General features: G+C 37.0%; 1 protein-coding gene across 2 annotated transcripts in view; it reads left to right on the top strand.

Moving 5' to 3' along the window:
• Nucleotides 1–15,787, top strand: part of HMMR (hyaluronan mediated motility receptor) — a 37,574-nt gene extending 21,787 nt beyond the window's left edge. For both annotated transcript variants that reach the window (XM_001917392.6, XM_023617278.2), the window contains exons 11-18: nt 489–703; nt 3,851–3,967; nt 7,138–7,284; nt 7,506–7,658; nt 7,746–7,845; nt 8,519–8,695; nt 14,215–14,377; nt 14,940–15,787. In XM_001917392.6, the coding sequence (XP_001917427.3) occupies nt 489–703; nt 3,851–3,967; nt 7,138–7,284; nt 7,506–7,658; nt 7,746–7,845; nt 8,519–8,695; nt 14,215–14,377; nt 14,940–14,959 (1,092 nt within the window). In that variant the 3' untranslated portion in view covers nt 14,960–15,787. The remainder of the gene's footprint in view (nt 1–488; nt 704–3,850; nt 3,968–7,137; nt 7,285–7,505; nt 7,659–7,745; nt 7,846–8,518; nt 8,696–14,214; nt 14,378–14,939) is intronic.
• The last annotated feature ends 8,103 nt before the right edge of the window (nt 15,788–23,890 follow it).

Here is a 23,890-nt window from a genome sequence, read left to right as displayed (position 1 = left end):
TAATGTACAACTGAAATTTCACAATGTTACAAACTATTTAGACCACAATAAAAAAAATTTTTAAAAAAGGCAATTTCCACTTTATTTGTAATGTTAGAATTTTTTTACAATGGTGATTTATTTGTGTATTATATAACTGTAAAATGTATTTATATAGCATTGAAATCACAGTACCCTTTTTGTGTAATATCATATGAGAAAAATATATCATAAAAGTCAGCTGTAAAATATTCTAGTTTTACAAAAAGTATGTATATCTGTTGCATAGAAAAAAGATTGAAATAACATTTGCCAGTGTTAACAAGATGTAGGATATGATCCATGACAAAATGAGTATAATATCTATATTTTTCAAGTTTCCTTGAGACTCCTGAATTTAGTTTTTATACTTCATTGTCTGTACTTCTTTTTGTCCTTAGTAAAACTTCACAAATTATTAAATTATTGAAACCTTTCAAATTATTTTGATGGTTTTCGTTTGGATGTAGGAATTATCTTCTAGTCTTCAGCAGAAGCTATGTTCTTTTCAAGAGGAGATGATTAAAGAGAGGAATCTCTTTGAGGAGGAATTAAAGCAAGCACTGGGTGAGCTAGACAAATTACAGCAAAAAGAGGAACAAGCTGAAAGGCTGGTCAAGCAGCTGGAAGAGGAAACAAAATCCAGAGCTGAAGAGCTAAAACTTCTAGAAGAAAAGCTGAAAGGGTTTGTATTAGTAAGACCTCATGTTTATATATGACTTCAGTACATTCTCAGAATTCTCACATCAATCATATGAGTGGTTAAGGTTAGAATTATTTTACAAATAAGAAATAGACACAGAAAGGTAAAGTACATACATAGGATGTACATAAAAACGTGTGTCAGCCAAAGCTGGAAACCATGCCCTTCCTTTTTTTAAGGTTAGAGATTTAATTAAAGAGATTTTTAACAACAGATGACCAAAATTTGGGGTTCCTTTACTACTCTTATAAAAATTATTGGATATCAGCATTGCAGTAATAATGAATTTAGGAAAAAAACCCAGAAAAACAAGAACCCCACCTTTTAATAAGAAACATTTTCTTTTTTTGTGTATATGTTCATCAGTTTTACATAGTAAAATCTATACTTTTAATTAATTTTTTTGAGGGAACACAAACACTTCAGAAATAGCAATCAAAAAAGCAAAATGGCAAAAAACAACCAGAACTGGGAAACACTAAAAAAATAAGGGATTTATCATTAAAAGTAGAAAGACTGAGATCTCGTGCTCTTTTTTGCTCTAATTTCATGTTATTTTCATCACGTTATGAGTCCTTCTCTACTCCATTTACTTAAAATAGCCAGGTTGATTCTTGAATTCAAATTGCAAATAAAATAATTATGTTATTTAAATCTGTGGGGTTTCATCACTAAAAAATTTTCTAGCAAGGAACCATGGAGTAGACCTTAGCCTACAGAATTCCCAACTGTGTGTCTATCTCTTGTTGAGTTGAATGTTTTTGCTATTAATCCCTTTTCTGTTTGCTTGTGGTGATAAGTGATGAAAAGAACTCCAAGGCCTTAGATGTGCCTGCTTTTTTGGGAACAGTGCCAAAGTGTAATAGGGGGATTGTTCTGTTTTGCAGCCAGTCCCAGGGAACAGGCACTTTAAAAAAACGGAGTAGATGATGTCAGTTTCATGAGAAAAGAAAGTTGAGACCATCGTTTATTCTAACTCAAAGAACTTGGTCCAGAGGTCAGGTGATAAGGATTTTATTGCTAGATCTGTTAATTAGCTGTGTGATTCTAAGCAAGACAATCTTAATTTCTTTAATTTTCTACTTCATTAGATACAAAATAAAGGAGTTTTATGAGATGTTTTCTGAGGTCCCTTCCATCCTGAAGGCTTAAGAGAGAAACTGAGAGAATTGAAAGTGATTCCTCTAGGGGGCAAGGAAGAGAGTACTTTTATCATAAACCATTTAGTAATACTTGACTGCTTTTAGTGGTGTGACGTGTATTTGTGGTGTGTATGCAGTCATGCCCCACATAACAATGTCTCCATCAACAACAGACTGCATATAGGACAGTGGCCCCATAAGATTAGTACAATATAGGGTAGGTGTGTAGTAGGCTATACCATCTAGGTTTGTGTAAGTACTGTAGAGGAGGAAGAAATTTTCCTCTACTCTTCTAGGTTCTTCTGCCTGGTCCAAGAATTAAATTGCATGAGACAGATTAACTGGAGAAAAACAAAAGTTTAGTAGCATGTATACATGGGTGAAACCCAGGAAAGCCCAGTAACTCAGCAGAGTGATGGAAACCCTCACCTTAAATACCGTCCTCAGCTAAAGACAAAAGAAGATGTTGGGGTGGGGAGAGTGGGTCTCCAAAGGGAAGAGAAGCAATTTATAGGTAGGCGAAAAGGAGCAAACATTTGGAAAACAAGTGTTTGGCCACAGAGAAACAGAAGAACACAGAGAGGAGCCCAACAAACCAGCTTTTCTTGGTTCCTCTCTGTCTACACCTTGTTCATGTTATGCTAAGATGATAGCTCACTTCCTGAGACAGTTTTTTTTATCTGAATTCTTTTAGGCAGTTAAGGGGGAGGTAACAAGAAAAACTTTCTGAGTCTTTTGTTTCTTTTTTATTTTTTTTTCCTTTCTGCTTTTTTTTTCTCTGCAAATCCCCCCAATACATAGTTGTATATTTTAGTTGTGGGTCCTTCTAGCTGTGGCATGTGGGACGCCACCTCAACATGGCCTAATGAGCAGTGCCGTGTCCGCATCCAGGATCCCAACCGGCGAAACCCTGGGCTGCCGAAGCGGAACATGTGAACTTAACCACTCAGCCTCAAGTTTCTTAGAAATAATCTGTCTAAAATATTTCTTATATCAAAGAGACATATTTTGGGGTGACAGATTTTATTCCCCTTCAGTACACTCTGTGATGTTTGTATAACAATGAAATTGCATAACAACACATTTCTCAGAACATATCCCCTTACTAAGCATTGCATGACTGTATTTTAAAATCCCATACTTTTTACAGAATTTATTTGATCAGCTGTTTATCTTGTCTCAGTGTCTGACTTTGTCTGTAAGCGAATAATGCTTCTTATTTATAGTTTTTAGTTCTGTATATTTTTTAAAAGATCTCTTATGAGCTCATATGCTTATCTAAAAATTTTTGTCACCATTTTGGTAATATATGATATGAACATCTCAAAAATCTCTGAGATTTGTGGTACGTATTTGTAAAGATGACTTAGAAGCTATTCTGTCTATGCAAAATAACCCACTAAATAAATTGAGTTATTGACCAATCAAAATAATAATTTGAATAATAGTTTATTATGTGGATTATTGATATAATCAAAATAAATCTACATAGTCCTATAAACTCTTTTTTTAAAAGAACTTTTAAAATGAAGTGTCTTTAACTGTACTTAGTATTTCTTAAATGTTTAAATACAGAGAATTAAACTTTATTCAATCCAAGGGCTTTTTCACTGGGAATCCTTCACATTCTCTAGTCTTGGCTGCTGCTGTTAAGATTCTGTTTTAGAGTTACCCTACCTTCTTCCAAAAAAATGTTTACCTACATAAATATATATAATATCAAAAGATAAATTTGGACATAAGTAAATTAGGATGAAAACAAGTAAAAGAGCAGGAAAGATAAGATGAAACCAGAAGAAGAGTTAGTACATAAATAAACATACTAGTAGAGGTAGGTCATAAATTTACATCTAAGCTAGCCAGTAGTTTATGCAAAGATGAAGATATGGGATACTGTTTTCACAGTGTCAAAGATAAATACTGATATCTTTCTTGGGATAATGATTTGTAATTAGTGTTTTATCTTTTAATTGTTCCTTTTTCTTAGGAAGGAAGCTGAACTGGAGGAAAATAAGGCTGCTCACACTCAGGCCACCCTGCTTTTGCAGGAGAAATATGATAGTGCAATGCAAAACCTCGGAGATGTTACTGCTCAGTTTGAAAGGTATTTTAAGTGGGAGCCTGCACTCTCAAATATAGTATGAGCAGGGAGGGGTGTTTACCTAGGGAAATCTGTGAAAAAACAATCACACAAATAGAAGGGTTGGTATTAATTTAAATTCCATAACGACCAACCATAAATGGGCATTTAGTGTTACCTGGTAATCTTACTATATATAGAAATTTCCCTTTCCCACTACTCGTTATTTTCCCTTTTAAAAATAAAAGTTTATTTTGGGGGGAACTACAAATTGCAAAGGATAATAAAACAAATACCTATGCATGTCATACTGTGAGTATATTAATGTTAAGGTTTTTTTTTGCTGAGGAAGGTTGGCCCTGAGCTAACACCTGTTGCCAGCCTTCCTCTATTTTGTATGTGAGTCTCTGCCACAGCATGGCTGACAAGTGGTGTAGGTCCACGCCCGAGATCCGAACCCATGAACCTGGGCTATCGAAGCAATGCATGCCAAACTTAACCTCTGGGCTACTGGGCCGGCCCTGTAATGTTAATGTTTTTATTTATCATATTTACCTTAGAACATTTTGGGGGAGGTCTCTTTTTCTTTTATCTACAGATCTACAACGTGTACGTAAATGATAGAGCAAAAAGATAAAATCTACATGCATGAGCCCATAAAAGGCAACCAATAAGCCAAAAGATTTTCAACAACTTGGTCTCTATGCATGCATTCCTCCCACTAGACCATTGTCATGCCTTCCCCCAACAGATAACTCCATCTCAAAGCTGACGTTCATTATTTCCTCGCTTTTTTCCGTGTATAATTTTATGACATGTATATCCATACAAATAATATCTAATTCTGCTTTTCCCTGAACTTCATCAAAAAATATCATCATAATTTAAGCCATTTCCTGAGATTTCTCTTTTTATTCTACATTATGTATGTTTCTAGGATTGAATCACTTTGTTGACTGAGGCTGTAGTCTGTTTATGGTAACTGCTGTAGAATATTTGATTTTATTAATATACCACAATTTATTTATCCTTTCTCACTTTGGGCTTTTCAGTTGTTTCCCAAAACATTTCTTTTGTTATTATGAATATTCTTATAGTCTTCTAGTATACACCTGTAAGAATTACTCTAAAGTCATAGGTGTATGAATTTCAACTTTAAAATTTAATGCCAAATCACTTTACAAAGTAGGGGTGAGACACTACTCTCCCACTAGTGATGTTAGTTTTCATTGATCTGTTTCCTTTCCAAAGCTTGTCAGCTTAAATTTTGCTTAGTGAACTAAGCGTAAAATGGCTTCTTATCGTGGATAATTCGTCTTTCCTTTCTGTAAAAGGCTTGTGTGTGACTTTTGTTCATTTCTCTATGGGATTATTTTCTTTTCCTCATTGATTTGTAGAATTTTAATCAGCAATATGAGTTGTAAATGTCTTCTCCCATAGTGTGGCTTATCTTTTCATTGTATTTAGGGTTTCTTATGATTAATGGAAGTTCTTGATTTTAACGTGGTTAAATTTAGAGATTTTTATGTGAACATTTTTGCATCTCATTTAAGAACTTCTTTCTATGCCAAGAACCCGAAGATGTGTAACTTATTTTTTTCTAAAAGTTTCAAAATTTCACTTTTCATTTTTCCACGTAGACCTGATTTCTGTGTGTATAGTGATATGGGATCAAATTTGTTGTTGTCTTTCCATATGAGTAACCAACTGCCTAGTGCCCCTTCATTGAATAATACCTTCTTTCCCCAGTGATCTGTGTCTACATATGATATATTATGACACATATATCATATATACACACCCACACACACATGTGTGTATACATCTTAATTATAATTTGTCAGAGCCTAAATATAAATTATGTAAACCAGATAAAATATATAATATATATGTTTTAGTCCTATTTTCAACACTTCCCTTCTTGCTACTTTGAAAAATAGTGCTTTACAAAGTTTTTAGCCATTCTGTGACTTCACTCACCATCCGTATCTAATGGCATTAAAATTTATTTCTTCAAACCAAATTCTCCGCTCAGCTCCGTACCCATACATCCAGCTGCCTACTTGACATCTCCAAGTCGTTGTCTCACTATCATCTAATAGTAACCTGTCCAAAACAACTCTTGATTTTCTTTCTATCTCTTTTCCACCTCTGGTCTCATTATTTTTTCTCTCAGTCAGTGACATTGCCATCTTCCCAGATTCTCATTCCGTAAATCTTAGAGCTATCTTTGATCATTTTCTCTCCATTTCTCCCAACATCCAATCTATTTCTTGAATTTTTCAATTCTGCCTCTAAACAAGATCTCACATCTTTCCATTGCCAACTCCTTAGTCCAAGCCTCCTTTATCACTCACCTGGGCTGATAAATATTTGTCTTCCAGGTTTGCATTCCTGCTCCTTCCACAATCCATTCTCCACATCTCCACAGTAATCCATACACTTCCTTAGACACTTTTACTTTCTCTGCTTTACCCCTCTGGTAAACTCATTGTGCCCTGCAGTGATGACCATCCTCTTGCCTCTAGCTTCTGCTCCTGCCTCTCTTATTCATTAGGCTCCAGTCTCATCTCTTAATGGACTGTATTCTACCGTCCTCTGAGCACGTATGCATCTTTTCGTTCTGGAATACTTTCTCCTAACAGCCTAGCTAAATCCTCCTTATCCATCATGTCTCAGCTTAAGTATAAATTCCTCAGAAAGGCCTTTTCTAAATCACCAACCAAAATTTAGGTCCCCCTGTTCTATCAGCTTAAGGTGCTCTGTAGTTTTCCTTCGTAATACTTATCGCAAATTTAATTCCATATTTATTTTTCCAGTTTTTTTGCAAAGACCTGGAGAGGCATCTCCCTATCTTCCCCACAAAACCATAAACTCTGTGACAGTAGGTGCAGGGATTGTCCATTTTGTTTTGAAGTAATTTTCGTGTTTGATAGTAGGTTTTTTCCATCTCTGTATGCATACTTCCTGCACATAGTAGGCACTCGATTTCTTTTTCTTTGAATGAACAGCATCTGCCATATAAGCTCATTAGTACTGACCTCAGAACACTAAATTCTTACCTGTGTGTGCATAAATACATTACAAGACTTTGTTTGTTTTACTTAAATGTATATAAAATATAAACTAATCAGCTATATATTTGTCATGAATACAGTAGTTAGAAAAATCCTTTAACTTTTCCTTTTAATAAGCTATAAAGCACTAACAGCTAGTGAGATAGAAGATCTTAAGCTGGAGAACTCATCACTTCAGGAAAAAGTGACCAAGGCCGAGAAAAGTACAGAGGATGTACAACGTCAGATACTGGCAACTGAGAGCGCAAATCAAGAATATGCAAGGTAAGTGGGAGAAACAAAGCCAGCCACTAAGTGATGCCAGGGATGGTGGTCCTGTGGCTTGCTTTGGGTGATCTTCCATTACAAATTAAGAATTTACACAGTTAAAAAGGTACAATTCTCGAAGAGTTCCTTGAATTTAAAAAAAAAAAGGAGAAAAATAATTAAAATGGCTGTAAAATGTTTACATGGAGTTTTGTGGACTGTTCTCTCTCAAACCCAAGGATGCTTCTAGATCTGCAGACCAAATCAGCACTTAAAGAAGCAGAAATTAAAGAAATCACAGTTTCTTCTCTTAAAAAAATCACTGATTTGCAGAACCAACTCAAGCAACAAGGTGAAGACTTTAAGAAACAACTGGACGAGGAAGAAGCAAGGTAATCTAGGTTTAGAACCTGAGTGCCACGTTCCTAAGTTACTCTTTTTTTAATGCACTACGTTTTTAAATTTAATTTCCCCTACAGAAAATCTGGAAAGGAAAACGCAACAGCAGAATTAACCGAGGAAATGAATAAGTGGCGTCTCCTTTACGAAGAGCTATATGATAAAACAAAACCTTTTCAGGTTTGTCAGTTAGGACTAAACGTCCTTGTGTTTGTGTTAGGATTCACTTTATTGCCTGTCACAGTCACAACAGGGACTTAGTTTTTTCTGTTAGATCATTTTGCTGTGCATTTAGTGTGCCAATTTAAGTTCCTGTTAAAGAAAGCTTACAAATTTTATTAAATTATCATACATTTTTTAACATGGCCTTTATAAGCTAAAAAATACCTTCTAATAAGAGACAAAGTTAATAGCTTAGAAGGCTCACCTGATATGAACTTTTGATAATTAATCTATGTAAATTTGTGATACTTATTTGGTTGCGATCTTTCTTAGTGGTTTTTCAAACTAATACACCAATTTTAAAGAAAAAAAAGGATAAATGCTTATCTTGGCACTTAAATCAAATAGAAAGACAGTATTGGTTGTAATATGGTGATCTGACTGATACAGTTAGGCTGGCTAGCTGCTCTCCTTTCCTTGTTTCATTCCGTCATTTTCAGTGATCTTCGAAATGAAAAATGCACAGTTCTTTTAAAAGAGTCTCAGAGAATTTATGAAGAGCTCTCAGAATATATCACCATAATCTATTTTTTCCAGTGTTTTTTTATTTTCTTATTTTCATAGTTTATATGAACCAAGTAAGATATAACAGTTTTAAGTCTTAAGTTTATAAAAATAAAATCTTTTTCAGCTACAACTGGATGCCTTTGAAGCTGAGAAACAGGCTTTGTTGAATGAACATGGTGCAGCTCAGGAACAGCTCAATAAACTGAGCGATTCATATGCGAAATTATTGGGCCATCAGAATCTCAAGCAAAAAATCAAGCATGTTGTGAAATTGAAAGATGAAAACAGCCAACTCAAATCGGTTTGTAAAACAATACAATTAGTTCTATTGAAGATATTGGGACGGAGTATGTTTTATTTTGTTGATAACATTTAAGTAAAATGAAGGACTTTGGTATCAGAAACAACTAACAGTTTATAGGGAAAAATCCATCTGAGAATTATGGGTTTATTTTAGAGTGTTGATCAGATGGGTATGAATGTTCCCTGGTTTTCCAGCTACCTCATTAATATATTGAAAATTACTAGTGGAATTGGAAGAATTCATAAAGCTTTACACATCCTTTCTATTTGCAAAATAGCAAAGTCCTCGATGTAATTAAATACCATATAGATAAGCAGCGTTCAAAAATAGTTAGGCATTAAAGTTTTTTTAACAGCTTTATTGAGATATAATTCACGTACCATACAATTCACCCATTTAAAGTATACCACTCACTGGGTTTTGGTATATTCACATATAGGTGCCAACCATCACCACAGTCAGTTTTAGAACATTTTCGCCACCTCAAAATGAAACTCCTGGGACCAGGCTGGTGGCCTAGTGGTTAAGTTTGTGGGCTCCACTTCGGTGGCCTGGGGTTTGCAGGTTCAGATCCTGGGCGTGGACCTAGCACCACTTGTCAAGCCACTCTTTGGTGACATCCCACAGAAAATAGAGGAAGATTGGCACAGGTGTTAGCTCAGCAGCTCTCTTTCTCAAGCAAAAAGATGAAGATTGGCAATAAATGTTAGCTCAGGGCCAATCTTCCTCAAAAAGAAAAGAAAAGAAAAAGCATCCCCTTACCCTTTAGCTGTCATCTTCCTATCTCCTCATCTGCCCCTCCAACCACTAATCTACTTTCAATCTCTATAAATTTCCTGATTCTGGACATTTCTTATTTGTGGAATCAAATAATATGTGGTTTTTCATGACTGGCTTCTTTCGATTAGCACAGTGTTTTCAAGGTTCATCCATGTTGTAGCATGTACCAGTGCTTCATTCCTTTTTATGGCCTAATATTTCACTGTGTGGATGTGTCACATTTTAATTATCCATTTGTCAGTTGATGGACATTTGGGTTGTTTCCACCTTTAAGCAATTATGAATAATGCTGCATTCGTGTACAGATTTTTGTGTGGACATATGTTTTTGTTTCTCTTGGGTTAGACCTAGAAGGGAAATTGCCGGGTCATATGGTACCTCTCTGTTTAATTATTTGAGGAACTGTTGGACTGTTTTCCAAAGCAGCTATATCATTCTACATTCTACCAGCAATGTATGAGGGTTCCCATTTCTCCACATCCTCACCAATACTTGTTATTTTCTGACTTCTTGATTCTAGCCATCCTAGTGGATGTGAAGTGATACCTAATAGTGACTTTGACTTGCATTTCCCTGATGACTAGTAATGTTGAGCATCTTTTCATGTGCTTATTGGCCATTTGTATATCTTCCTAGGAGAAATGTCTATTCAGATCCTTTGCTTGGTTTTTTTTTTACCTTTTTTTTTTTTTTTTTTTTGAGGAAGATCAGCCCTGAGCTAACATCTGCTGCCAATCCTCTTCTTTTTGCTGAGGAAGACTGGCTCTGAGCTAACATCCATGCCCATCTTCCTCTATTTTATATGTGGGACGCCTGCCACAACACAGCTTGCCAAGCGGTGCCATGTCCTCACCCAGGATCCGAACCGGCGAACCCCAGGCCACCAAAGCGGAACATGCACACTTAAGCGCTGTGCCACCGGGCTGGCCCCCTTTGCTTGTTTATTAATTGGATTATTTGTCTTTTTATGAGTCTTTTTTTGTCTTTTGTCTTTTTATTCTTGCTTTTTATATTCTACATACTAGTCCCTTATCAGATGTATTATTTGAAAATATTTTCTCCCATTCTGTGCATTGTCTTTTCACTTTCTTGATGATTTTCTTTGAAGCACAAAATTTTGATGAAGTCCAGTATACCTGTTTTTTCCTTTGTGGCTTATTTTTTGCATCTAACAATCTTTGCCAAATTCAATGTTATGAAGGTTTACCACTATGTTTATTACTAAGAGTTTTATAGTTTTAGCTCTTACATTTAGGTCATTGATCCATTTTGAGTGAATTTTTGTATACAGAGTGAGGCCCAGAGGTAAGAGTCCAGCTTCATTCTTTAGCATGTAGGTATCCAGTTGTTCCCACACCATTTGTTGAAGAGACTACTCTTTTCCTCAATGAATGGTCTTATTTCTAGACTCTCAAATGCATTCCATTGATCTATATACCTATCCTGTGCTACCACACTGTCTTGACTACTGTTGGTTGGTGGTAAGTTTTGAAATCAGGAAGCATGCGTCCCTCTACTTTGTTCCTCTTTTTCAAGATTGTTTTGGCTATTCTGGGTCCCTTGCAATTCCATGTGAATTCTAGAATCAGCTTTTCAATTTCTAGAGAAGTCATCTTCTCAGTTTGGGGCATAGTTAAGTCTTTTAGCATGTGATGTTTTTCCAATTATTTAGATCTTTAATTTCCTTCAATGTTTTGTAATTTTCAGAGTATATATTTTATATATTTTAAACTTCTTTTCTTAAATTTAATCCTAAATCTTTTATCCTTTTTTGAGGCTATTGTAAATCAAATTGTTTCCTTAATTTCATTTTTGGGTAGTTCATTGCAAGTATATAGAAATACAGTTGATTTTTGTATCTTGATCTTGGGTCCTGCAACTTTGCTTGACTCATTTATTAGTCATAATAGTTTTTTAGTGGTTTCTTTAGGATTTTCTCTATAGAAGATCATCTGTAAATAGAAGTAGTTTTACCTCCTTTCTAATCTAAATGCTTTTGATTTATTTTTCTTGCCCATGTTCCCTGGCTAGAATCTCCATGACAATGTTGAATAGAAGTGGTGTGAGTGGACGTTTTTGTTTTGTTCCTGATTTGGGGAAAAGCATTCAGACTTTTACTATTAAATATGATACTAGCTGTGGCTTTGTCGTAGATGCTCTTTATCAAGTTAAGGAAATTTCCTTCTATTCCTAGTTTCTTTAGAGTTTTTATCATGAAAGGGTGTTAAATTTTGTCAATGCCTTTTCTGTTTCTATTGAGATGATGATGTGATTTTTGAAAAATTCAATTGATATGATTTCTTACATTGGTTGATTTTTGGATGTTAAATCAATCTTGCATTCCTGATAAATTTTACTTGGTCATGGTGTATAATTCCTTTTATGTGTTGCTGGGTTTGCTTTGCTAGTACTTGTTGAGGGTTTTTTCATCCATACCCCTAACAGATACTAGTCTGTAGGTTTCATGTAATGTCTTTGTCTGGTTTTGGCATCAGGATAATGCTGATCTCATAAAATGAGTCGGAAACGGTTTTGTCCTTTCTATTTTTTGGAATAGTTTGTGAATAGTTGGTATTACTTCTTCATTGAATGTGTGGTAAAATTCAGTGGTGAAGCCATCTGCACTTGGGCTTGTCTTTGTGGGTAGTTTTTGATTACTAATTCAATTCCTTCACTTCTTATAAGCCTATTCAGATTGACTATTTCTTCTTGAGACAATTTCAGTAGACAGTTTTGTGTCTTTATGAGTTTGTCCACTTCTTTCAAGTTACCTGATTTGTTGGTATATAATTATTCACAGTATTCCTTTATAATCCTTTTTATTTTGGTAAGGTCAGTAGTAGTAATGTCTCTTCTTTCATTTCTGATTCTAGTAATTTGAGTCATCTTACTTTTTGTAGTTCCTTTAGTTCTGTAAACATATTCATAATGGCAACTTTAAAATCTTTTCTGGATAAATCCAATATCTTATTACTCTTACAGGCATTTTTTATTCCCTGCTTTTTCCCAATGTATAGGTCATGCATTCCTGTTTATTTGCACACCTTGTAAATTTTTGTTGGAAAGTGGATATTTTAGATAATACCTTGTAGCCCCTCAGTGTACTGCCCTCTCCTTCCAGGTATGTTGTTATTTTCGTGTTTGTTTAATAATGGGCTAGATTTTTGTTTGTTTGGTTGGTTTTTAAGATTGCCACCTGAGCTAACAACTGTTCCCAATCTTTTTTTTTTCTCCTGCTTTATCTCACCAAATCCCCCTGGTACATAGTTGTATATCTTAGTTGCAGGTCCTTCTACTTGTGGCGTGTGGGATGCCGCCTGAACGTGGCCTGACGAGCAGTGCCATGTCTGCGCCCAGGATCCAAACTGGCGAAACCCTGGGCTGCCGCAGCAGAGCGCACAAACTTAACCACTCGGCCGCAGGGCCGGCCCCTTGGCTAGACTTTTAGTGAAAACTATTTCTCCTCTCCATCCGCAATAGTGTTGTGCCTCTGGTGTTGCTACTAGGGATGTTCAGTTTTGGGTATGCCCAGTCTCCCTGGGATGACACTGGTTTTGGTAAGGCTCTCTTTGTCTTCCTCTCTTTCCCTGACCGCATGTTAAACTGGTTGCTGGATACCTAGTTGCTTATTGCTCTATTACTTTCGACAATGCCCTGAGGCATAAATTGCTCTACAAACTAATCCAATCAAATTCTGTCTCCTTTGTTGGAATTATGTCTGAGGTCAGTGATTGACGTTGTTCTGACTCGAGAAGGGCTCCTCCCAACTAACTGTATTATTCACCAGTTCTCTTCTACACACCAGACAGTCTACAGTGTAGCCTACATTTTTAATACCTCCCAATTCCCTTGCACCACAGCCTCTACCTTATTTAGGGCGCCCTTTGGCTTTAATTTCTCCAAGCTCTGTTGCAAGTGAAGTCAGTTCCTTTGGGAAGAAATTACGAGCTTTATGTTTTATGGCCTGCTTCTCCTCCCAGGTAAAATCTCTGAGGCAGGGCTCTGGAGCCCAAGTTGGGGACAATGGCAAGCTTTCTTCTGAGTGACACCTCTGCCCTAGGAGCTGAGTGCTCTGTGGACTTGAGGGAGAGGATGCTGGGGAGCACCCTGAGGTTTTTTCAACCTTGTTTGCTTGGGACGTGGCCTCAGCAACAGGAAGCTGGGCCAAGATGAGAAATGCTGATGCCCTGCTCCTCCTGAGGGGAGAGGGAGCCCTGTGTTCTTGGCCGCTGCAGTCTGGCTGGAGTTTTCGCCTTGCTAAGCTGGGAGTGGGGAGGGAGAAAGCAGGCTTGGTTCAAATCCCACAGACCCTCGCCGTTTTCACTGCAGTTTTGTAGATTTGCTTGAGTGGCTGTTTCTTCATTGGCTGTTTTGCCTTAGGACCGTTTTTAGAGGCCTTACGTGGTAGCCTTTTTATAATTTTTAGTTTCCCTGGGAAGCGGCTCACCGGAGCTTCTCATGCTCTCATGCCAGAAGTTGATCTCAGCATTTAATTTGGAGATGAACTTTTATCAGAAACAAAGCTGTGTACCTGTAGAGGGGCAAGAAGATTTAAATGACTCATTGTCCCCTTTGTCACAGCTCTTCAAAGCCATCTTATAGTTCATTGTCTTAAAGCCTGTACCTAGTAGTGATTTTTGCCACTGAGCAACTTTGGAATTTGTCAGTAACATTGGTAACACGTTTCACCGACACGCTCTTTAATAATTGTTTATTGTCTATATTTTTTGACATAGGAGGTGTCAAAACTCCGCTCTCAGCTTGCTAAAAGGAAACAAAGTGAGAGAAAACTTCAAGAGGAACTGAATAAAGTTCTGGGCATCAAACACTTTGATCCTTCAAAGGCTTTTGTTCATGAAAGTAAAGAAAATTTTGCTCTCAAAACCCCATTAAAAGAAGGTAAGAAACAAGTAAATGTGTAGAAGTATCAGCTTCCTTTGGATTTGCTGTCACAGCATTTAGCAAGTTATTCATTTTTATGAACTGTCAAAATTTGTTAACATCTTCAGATATAAAAGAAATTCTTACTGAGATTTCCGTGTAAAATGCCTTTTCCTTCCTCCTTCCGTACTCTTTATTTTCCCTATGTCCAGATCCCACCTGTCCTTCAAGCCCAGTTCAGACCCCGTCTTCCTTGAAGCCTCATCTGACATTTTGCTCCTACCTCCCCCTCACCAGAATTATTCCCTCTAACATGCCCTTAGCATTTTTAACCGAAATGTCTAATTTGTAGTTTTGGAGTCGATTTTCTGTCTTTCATGACTGTGAATCTTTGTATCTTTAACAATAAATCAAAATCGGTTGAAATAGTAAATGAAATATAAATAAAATTATGCTACAAAACACAAGCATTGCTTCATCTGCCATACACAAGATACGGAGTGCCTGTCTTTAGTTTATAATGACTGGGGAATTTGTTTTAATTTAGAAAACTAATATCACTGTTGGATAATCCTTCCAGGCACTACAAACTGCTACTGAGCTCCTGTGGAGTTTCAAGATTCACCCAAGTAAACATCTGAAAACCTGCTGAAGATTATTTCATCTTGTTTTTATTATTGTTGAGATTTTATTATTATTCTGTTTGTAATAAATATTTTTAACATTGTATTTAATATTACTTCCTATCCTTAAGTATGTGAAAGGAAGTTCAACTCTTTTTTACCAATATGTCTTCTAACGTTTTATTTTCTGTTGTCCGTACTCTTCCTCAATGCTCACTTTTATCACCTTATTCTAAACCTCTGACTGGCTTTCCCGCTTTACAACTCATCCCATCAAATCAACATTCCTTTAAAATTCACTCTCATTTTATTATCCCCCTATTCCGAAATGCTAGATGTTTTCAAGATTCTAATCCCCAGGTGTTTTAGTTTGATACTGCAGGCTTTTTCTACTCTGAACCTCTTAAGCGAGGCTAAAAAAGCTTGGCTTGTTCTCGCCTCTGTATTGATTCACCTAATAGTGTTCATTCTGTCCTACCCATCATCCATTTATCCAGTTCAAATAAGAAATAAGGACATGTTTAACTCCATAGTAATCTCTCTAGCTCTTATCAGAGTCACTGAGTTGCTCAATAATTTGTAGATTCCTAGACTCCACCCCAGTCCTACTAAATTAAAATCTGGGTGTGGCCTGAAAATCTGCATTTTTAACAAACTCTGCAGTTAATTCTTAGATACAGTAAATCTGAGAAACCCTGCTCATATCCTCTCTAGAGAATTTGTCGTATACAGCTTATCATCTGCCTGACTACTGTTTGATTAATATTTGTGTAATATGAAATAAAATCACATATTAAGTCAATTACCCCATTATTCAACTTGTATTATATGAAGTTGTATTAATACTTCTATTTACAGTGTATTTATTGTCTCTGGCCTCCCCCCTCCTCACCTTGTCTCCAGAATCCCAAATGGTAGTATACTATTTAGAAAGTGGTAATTTCCCATCTCAAATATCTGATTTACACACTTGGTATGTTATTATAAACCACTTTTTTGTAATGTTTCCCCATTGGTGGACCAACTGAGACTATTACAATCAGAATAGCTTTTCATAAAAAATTATTTTATTAATCTTAATACATGGTTGAATTTTTAAATGTCATTATTTGGATTAAGTTCAGAGGAAATGTAGAAATTAGAAAAATTGTCCAGTAAAATCAAATAATTCAAGACTTCTGCTTTTAGGCCAGATGGAGTAACAGGGATCGGATTTATTGCTCCTCCCTCTAGCCGACACACACACACACACACACACACACCCATACCCCTAAAACTATCAAAAGACTAGATGAAATACACAAAAGAGTGATTTTCAAGATGCTAGACATGAAACAACAAAGAACCGCAATCCCCGAGAGATGGGAAAAATTAAGGTGAGCCCTATGATTGTTCCCTGTTTACAGCCTTGAGAGAAGTTCCAAACTATGATGTAGGGAAGGGAAACTCAGGCAGAGCCCACCCAGTTGTCTTAGTTGAAAAGACAGAGCTGAGATCTGGGGAGAGCAAAGTGGCCAGAGTTGGCAGGACAGAGTACTAGAAAGGAGAAAATTGCACAGAAAGAGAACTCTGGAGATCAACAAAAGGTTCCTCAAGTATTCACCTTAATTAGAAATCAGTAACAGAAAAATCTCTGGAAAACCCATAAATAGTTGGAAATTAAATATCACACTTCTAAATGAGCCATGTGTCAAAGAAATCAAAAGGAAAATTAGAAACTTGAACAGAATGAAAATAAAGACACAACATTTCAAAACATGGAATACTGCTAAAGCAGATTTAGAGCAAAATTACCTCACTGAAGGCCTATATGTCAAAAGAAGAAAGGTTTCAAATCAATAACCTCAGCTTTTACCTTAGAAATAAGAAAAGAAATTTACATGCAAAGTAAGTAGAGGAAAAGGAATCGTAAAGAGCAGAAACCAATAAACTAGAAAACAAAACCAAAAGAGAAAAATCAATGAAAAATAGTTGATTCATTGAGAAGATCAATAAAATTGGTAAACCTCTAACTAGATTGATCAGGAAAATAAAAATACATAAACTACCAATATCAGGAATAAGATGCATTATTTTTGTGGGTGGAGGATATATCCACTATCTTGATCACAGTGATGATTTTGTGGGTGTGTATATAAATATATATATATATATATGGTTGTGTATAAATATATGAGTGTCAAACATCAGATTGTACACTTGAAATCTGTACAGTTTATTATATGTCAGTTATACCTCAATAAAGCTCTTAAAACAATCAAATAGATCACTCTCAAACTAAAGTCTTAACATTGAGATGATTATTTTCTCTTGGGCTACTGGTTTAAAATGGCTTTATTTATGAAAACCTGTTCATTTTTGCATGCATTATTTTTACATAAGATTTATTTGAAAGGAAATTAGTTTGCATTCTCGCATTCTTTGGAAAATGTTTAGCTTTGTTTTAGGGGAAGCATTTCAGAATGTGTTTGTTTTTTAAATCACTAATGGAAGACAATCCTTTAAGAGAAGAAAATATACCCTTTTTAAAATTGCATTTTCTATAAAGATCATGAACGGTTTGTAGAAGCTAATGACTTCTTGCCTTTTGAGATCATGAAGGAAATGGGGCACTGGTTAGGAGGGATCTTTGTATGACGGTTTCAGAATGAGAATGTCAAGTCCCAAACTTTATTTTTTGTTTGCTCCTAACCCCCACCATCATACAGTCCTTCAGGTATGAAATAATAAAGATCCTCTTTATTTTCTTATACATAATGTCAAATTCCATTTACTAGTATTTTTAATACATATTTGGAACAGTTCAAACTATATGCCCAGATTTTTGCTACCACCACCCCTAGATTGCCTATAATTTCTGAGAAGCACCTAGGCTTGACAGGCCACATATTGGAAAGCGTTCATGGTTAAGGCCTAATGAAAATTTACAAATACTCACCTCCTGAAGGCTAGGCATCTGACCACATCTAGCCCTTTACTAATCAAGTTGATCCTAATTTTCTTTCTGTGGCAGATAATATTTTCCAGAAATGGCCACACTACTGTCTCCCACCCTACATGCTCTTCAGTGTGACATTGACACTCTTCCATTGGGAGATGGTGATCTGTTTCATGAGTCTGGGTAGGTCAGTAACAATGGTGGAAGTGGCGCTATGTAACTTCAGTATCTGGGTCATCTATATTAGTTTCTTATTGCTGCTATAACAAATCACAAATTTAGTGGCTTAAAAGAACACAAATTTGTTAACAGTTCTGGAGGTCAGAAATCTAAAATGAGTCTCATGGGGCTAAAATCAAGATGTTTGGTAGGGCTGCATTCCTCCTGGAGCCTCTGGGGACCAATCAGTTTCCTTCTCCACCTTCTAGAAGCCACCAGCATTCCTTGGCATATAACTCCTTCCTCCAGCTTCAAAGCCTATCACTCCAACCTCTTGTTTTCTGACTGCCCCTCTGACTTCCTTCTATAAGAAGGAAGGACCCTTTTGATTATATTGTACCCACACAGATAATCAAGTATAATCCCCCCATTATTAACATCTGCAAAGTCCCCTTGCCAAGTGAGGTAAACATATTCACTGATTCCAGAGATTAGGATGTGGACATCTTTGGGGGAGCCATTATTTTGTCTACCACAGTTGTCAAAGATGATACATGGGGCCAGCCCGGTGGCGCAGCAGTTAAGTGTGCACGTTCCTCTTCGGTGGCCGGGGTTCACTGGTTCAGATCCTGGGTGCAGACATGGCACCACTTGGCAAAAGCCATGCTGTGGTAGGCATCCCACATATAAAGCAGAGGAAGATGGGCACAGAGGGATGTTAGCTCAGGGCTAGTCGTCCTCAGCAAAAAGAGGAGGATTGGCAGTAGTTAGCTCAGGGCTAATCTTCCTCAAAAAAAAAAAAAAAGATGATACAACGTCACTTGGAACACAGCCAACTTCAGTTGATTCCCAGTCTTCAAGCCAGCTGTCCCAGGTGATGCTGGACAGCAGTAAAGAGCCTGGGCTGAGCCCTGCCCAAATTATAGATTTGTGAGCAAAATACATGTTGTCATTTAAGCCACTAGGTTTTAGAGAGTTGTTACCAGACTATATTCTATTTATTTCCCTTTACTATTTATCTTAGATTTAATGGTCCATCACTCTATCCCCCATCTTTCCATTCTTTTTCCTCTCATCTTGTTAAAATTCAACACTGCACAGGGCCTGGCCCAGTGGTGTAGTGATGAAGTTTGCACGCTCTGCTTCAGCAGCCCAGGGTTCACTGGTTCGGATCCCGGGTGTGGACCTACGCACTGCTTATCAAGCCATGCTGTGGCAGGCCTCCCACATATAATTAGAGGCAGATGGGCACAGATGTTAGCTCAGGACCAATCTTCCTAAAAATAAATAAATTCAACACTGCACAAATTCAAATGTCTGCATCTTATGCTTTTAAAGCCAAGCTGTTGAGCACTACTAAATAAAATCCTCTAATATCAGGGTGGTGGCTATGGCAAGGCCCTGCTTTCCAACCTTAGCTAGCCTCTTGATATCACCTAACATTCTGTGGGGTTTTTTTCTTTCCCATTTTTAATTTTCCTCAAACCTCAGACTTCAGCAACTCCCTCTCAGCAGATAATAGCAACTTCTACTTCACAAAGAAAATAGAAACAATCAATGGTGGAATTTCCTCAAAGTGTACGTTATTCAAGAAATAATTTTGGGAAAACTGGCTTTCCACATGGGGGAAAGAATTTGTATCTTTCACCTACTTTCAAACTAAAAATAAATTCCAGATGTAAATTTTAAAAAAAGAAACTATAAAAATAGTACAAGATAATGTGGGAGAGTGTCTTTAGAATTTCAAAATATACTTTTTTTTTAAAGATTTTATTTTTCCTTTTTCTTCTAAAGCCCCCCAAGTACATAGTTGTGTATTTTTAGATGTGGGTCCTTCCAGCTGTGGCATGTGGGATGCCGCCTCAGCGTGGCTTAATGAGTGGTGCCCTGGCCGCGCCAGGATTTGAACCAGCAAAACCCTGGGCCGCCAAAGCGGAGCACGCAAACTTAATCACTCAGCCACAGGGCTGGCCCCTAAAATAGACTTTCTAAAGCAGACTATGAAACCATGAAAGATAGCTGTGATTTCATAAAAAGAAAAAGAATCTGCATGGAGGAAAAATCCATAATCAAATGACAAACACCTGACAGGCAAAGCAAATTTCTTCTGATTAGAGGCTTTTATAAATCAATAAGGAAAAGACAAAAAGTAGGTAAGATCCATGCAAAGATAACCTAGAAGGAATGCAAATGTCCTTTATTTTTGAAAAGATAATCTTACTTATCATCCAAGAAATGCAAAGTAAAATGAAATGCCAATCTTTCCATAGCAGATTAACAATGAGCAAACACTTTCACCATACACTAAGATGAAGGTAGAGGGAAATGGCATACCGTACAACTTAATTGTAACAACTTGACAATATCTGTTAGTCAAAACTCATGTGCTCTTTGATGTAGAAATTCCTCTCCCAGGACCTAACCTTTCAGACAGTCTGTACAAAGACTTTAGTGTAAGAATGTTCCTTGCAAAATTGGTAGCAAAAGGCAACGTGGGCCTTGATTACTTAAGTGCGTAAGTAAATGCTTGATTAGCAAAATGCTTTGTGACCTAGCAGGAGTCTCTAACCTAGTCTAGGTCAGGTCAGGAGGTGAGCACTAAGGTAGCACCTAAAGAATTAGTAGGAGTGAGTCAGATGAAAGAGGATCAGGAATATGAGGATTCAGTGCAAATGTAACATAAAGTGGAAAGGGAAGAGAGTTTGGCACATTTGAGACACCGAACATTCAGAATCACCAGGAGTAAAGTGGCAAGAAGTTAAACTGCAGAGGTAAGTAGATCTGATTGTGTGAATCATAAAGAGCCCAATGAACAACAAGAAATTTGATCTTTAACCTGTGGACGATGGTGAGCCACTAAGTGGCATTAGATCAGCATCAGATATGTTTCAGAAAGTCGCTGACTGCTGAGTGGAAAATGAATTCAATGGGAATAAACCTGAAGTCAGACCATTCATCCAATACTATTTATGAATACCTAGTATGTGTTAGACACTGGCTGGTTGCTTTAAAAAACTAAACAAAAATAGACAATAATTCAGATAAGAGTAGAAGACGGCCCCTAGCCTGAGGAAGAGTTCAAGGCTCTCTGACTCGGGCAATTGGACTAATGACCATGCTATTCCCTAAGATAAAGAACTTGGGTGAAAGCGTATTTGCAGAGTGACATTGATGCATTCGATTTGGGACACACTGAGTTTGAGGTGAAGTGGAGATGTTGGGTAAAATCTTGCATATGTAAGTCCTCAGGAGAAGGCTCTGAGCTAGAGACACACACCTGGGAATGATGACCGTGCAGATGGTAATTGATCGTACGATCAATGAGATCTGCCAGACTTAGAGTCATGTAACAACTACCAAGATCTGTTGAATAATTACTATGCCAGAGGCCACAGAAATGAACCAAGACAATTCCTGTCTTCACAGAGCTTACAGTCTAGCAAGAAAGACGATCAATTACACTTACGTATCTAACTATACTACATTTCAAAGCTCATGTTGAGAGAAATGACCAAAGGAAGAGAAATTAATGTGAAATTTGTGAAAGCCAATAAATGTTTATTGACAAGCCCAAGCTAGAGATATTTAAAGCCACGTCTGAAAAAGTATGGCTTTCTCCTTTGTTCTTTCTCATTCACTTTAACCCACGGTAGCCTGGTTTCTGTCCCAGTCCTCTGCAAAATCTCTTGCCAACTTCTCCAGTGAATTCTATCTTGCCAAATTTAATGGGCACTTCTTTTTTCATCTTACGCTAATTCACAACTTCCTCTTTGTTGAAACGCTCTCTGTACTTGGTTTCCTTTCATCTGACTGCTTCTTTCCTCACCCCTTTGCTGCACCATCCTGTACCTGACTTGCAGTGGTTGGAGTCACTAAGGGGGTGAACCTGGACTCTTTTCTTCTTCACTCACACTCTCTCCCTAGATGATCTCATTCTCATGAATTTAAACACCATCTTTCACACTTTGCCACCTCCAATGCAATAATTGATTTAGAGGAGGAACGTCAATGGAAGCAATTAGGTGAAAGTTCTTAGGTTACAGGATATTCCCCGGTTCCAAAGTAGGACGCCAAAGATCACTTATTGATTGCAAAGGGTAAAAAAAGTGGCCCCCTACCAAATGGTAAAACATAGAATCACTAATACTGGGAAGACCTTTTGTCAAGTGCCTCCTAATATGATACAATACGAAATACACAGCATCATCAATCTAATCAAGTCCCCCTTCAAAAAGTTTACAGAAAATACAAGGCTTAGTGGAATATTAAATGACTCCTGAAGAAAATAATCAGATAACTGACATCAGCTCTTCAAAAAATCAATGTAATGAAGGAAAAAAGTAGTAATTCCACACAAAAACCTGCACACAAATGTTTATAGCAGTTTTATTCACAATTGCAAAACTTGTAAGCAACCAAGATGTCCTTCAGTAGGTGAAAGGATAAATAAACTGTCATACATCCAGACAAAGGAATATTATTCAGTGCTAAAAAGAGATGACCTAGCATGCCATAAAAAGACATGCAGGAGGAAACTTAAATGCATATTAGTAAGTGAAAGAAGCAAATCTGAAAAGGCTACATACTGTATGATTCCAACTATTTGTCGTTCTGGAAAAAGCAAAACTATGGAGACAGAAAAAACATCAATAATTGTCTGGGTTTGAGGGATAGGGTGGAGTAATAGGAGGAGCAAAAAGGATTTTTAGCACAGTGAAAATACTCTGTATGACACTGCAATGATGGATGCCTGTCCTTATACATTTGTCAAAACTCACAGAATGTACAACAGCAAAAGCGAGCCATAATGTAAACTGTGGACTTTGGGTGATGATGATGTGTCAATGTAGGTTCATCAGTTGTAACAAATGTACCACACTGCTGGGGGATGTGGATAATGGGGAAGCTGTGCATGTGTGGGGGCAGGGCACATATGGGAAAGCTCTGTATCTCCCCCTCAATTTTGCCGTGAACCTAAAACTGCTCTAAAAAAATAAAGGCTTAATAAATAAGTTAAAAAAAAAAGAGTAGAAGGGCTGACTCAGATGAAAAGAGAAAAAGACATAACCAAACAAAATTCAGGTAGAAAGGGTAAGAGTGTTCATTAGGGTGTTCTTTAAACTTTTCTGTATGTTTGAAAATTTTTGTAATAAAAAGTTCTAAAAATTTTCTTACAGTAGCTAAAAAGTTATATATAATTTCAGCGTAGGCCTCTCCTCAAAGTTCTGACTCACGGCTCGCTCTTTCCTCATCACCCTCAGCTGATGGCATTACCACACACACAACTGAAAACCGAAGCAGCTCGACGAGGACTTCCTCATCCTTCCCCGAACGAATTTGTGAGCATGAATGCATGTGTACTGTACTCATATCCTCTGCCTCTACTTCTCGTAGCACCTTGTATTAGTGTTCAAAATACACATTCCAAGGGGAGGATTATACTTCTCCACTCCATTGACGTCAGCCTGCGCCATGAGACTTGCAGTGTCCCTCCCTTCTGGAGAATTATACATCTGTGCCCTCGTAAGTGTGAGTTGGTCAGCAACCCTATTTCCAAATAAGGTCACATTGTGAGGTGAGGTCACATTCAACATATCATTTTAGGGGATACAATTCAAGCCCTACCACCTTCCATTAGTTAGCGGACCATTCCCACTACCACACGAACATGGTCTAGTATCGGACTGTCTAAACCAAAACAAAAAACACAACAAAATTCACAATCCTTGGATCTTATATTACCCTCCAGCTTCCATGCCTTTATTTTCCCTCTTCATAGAAAAAGTGCTTGGAAGAGTTTTCTACAATATC

Source organism: Equus caballus, chromosome 14 (genome assembly GCF_041296265.1).
Source record: "Equus caballus isolate H_3958 breed thoroughbred chromosome 14, TB-T2T, whole genome shotgun sequence".
In the NCBI taxonomy this organism is placed as follows: Eukaryota; Metazoa; Chordata; class Mammalia; order Perissodactyla; family Equidae; genus Equus; species Equus caballus.
The sequence above is the reverse complement of the archived record's forward strand: the minus strand, read 5'-3'. Positions and strand labels throughout refer to the sequence as shown.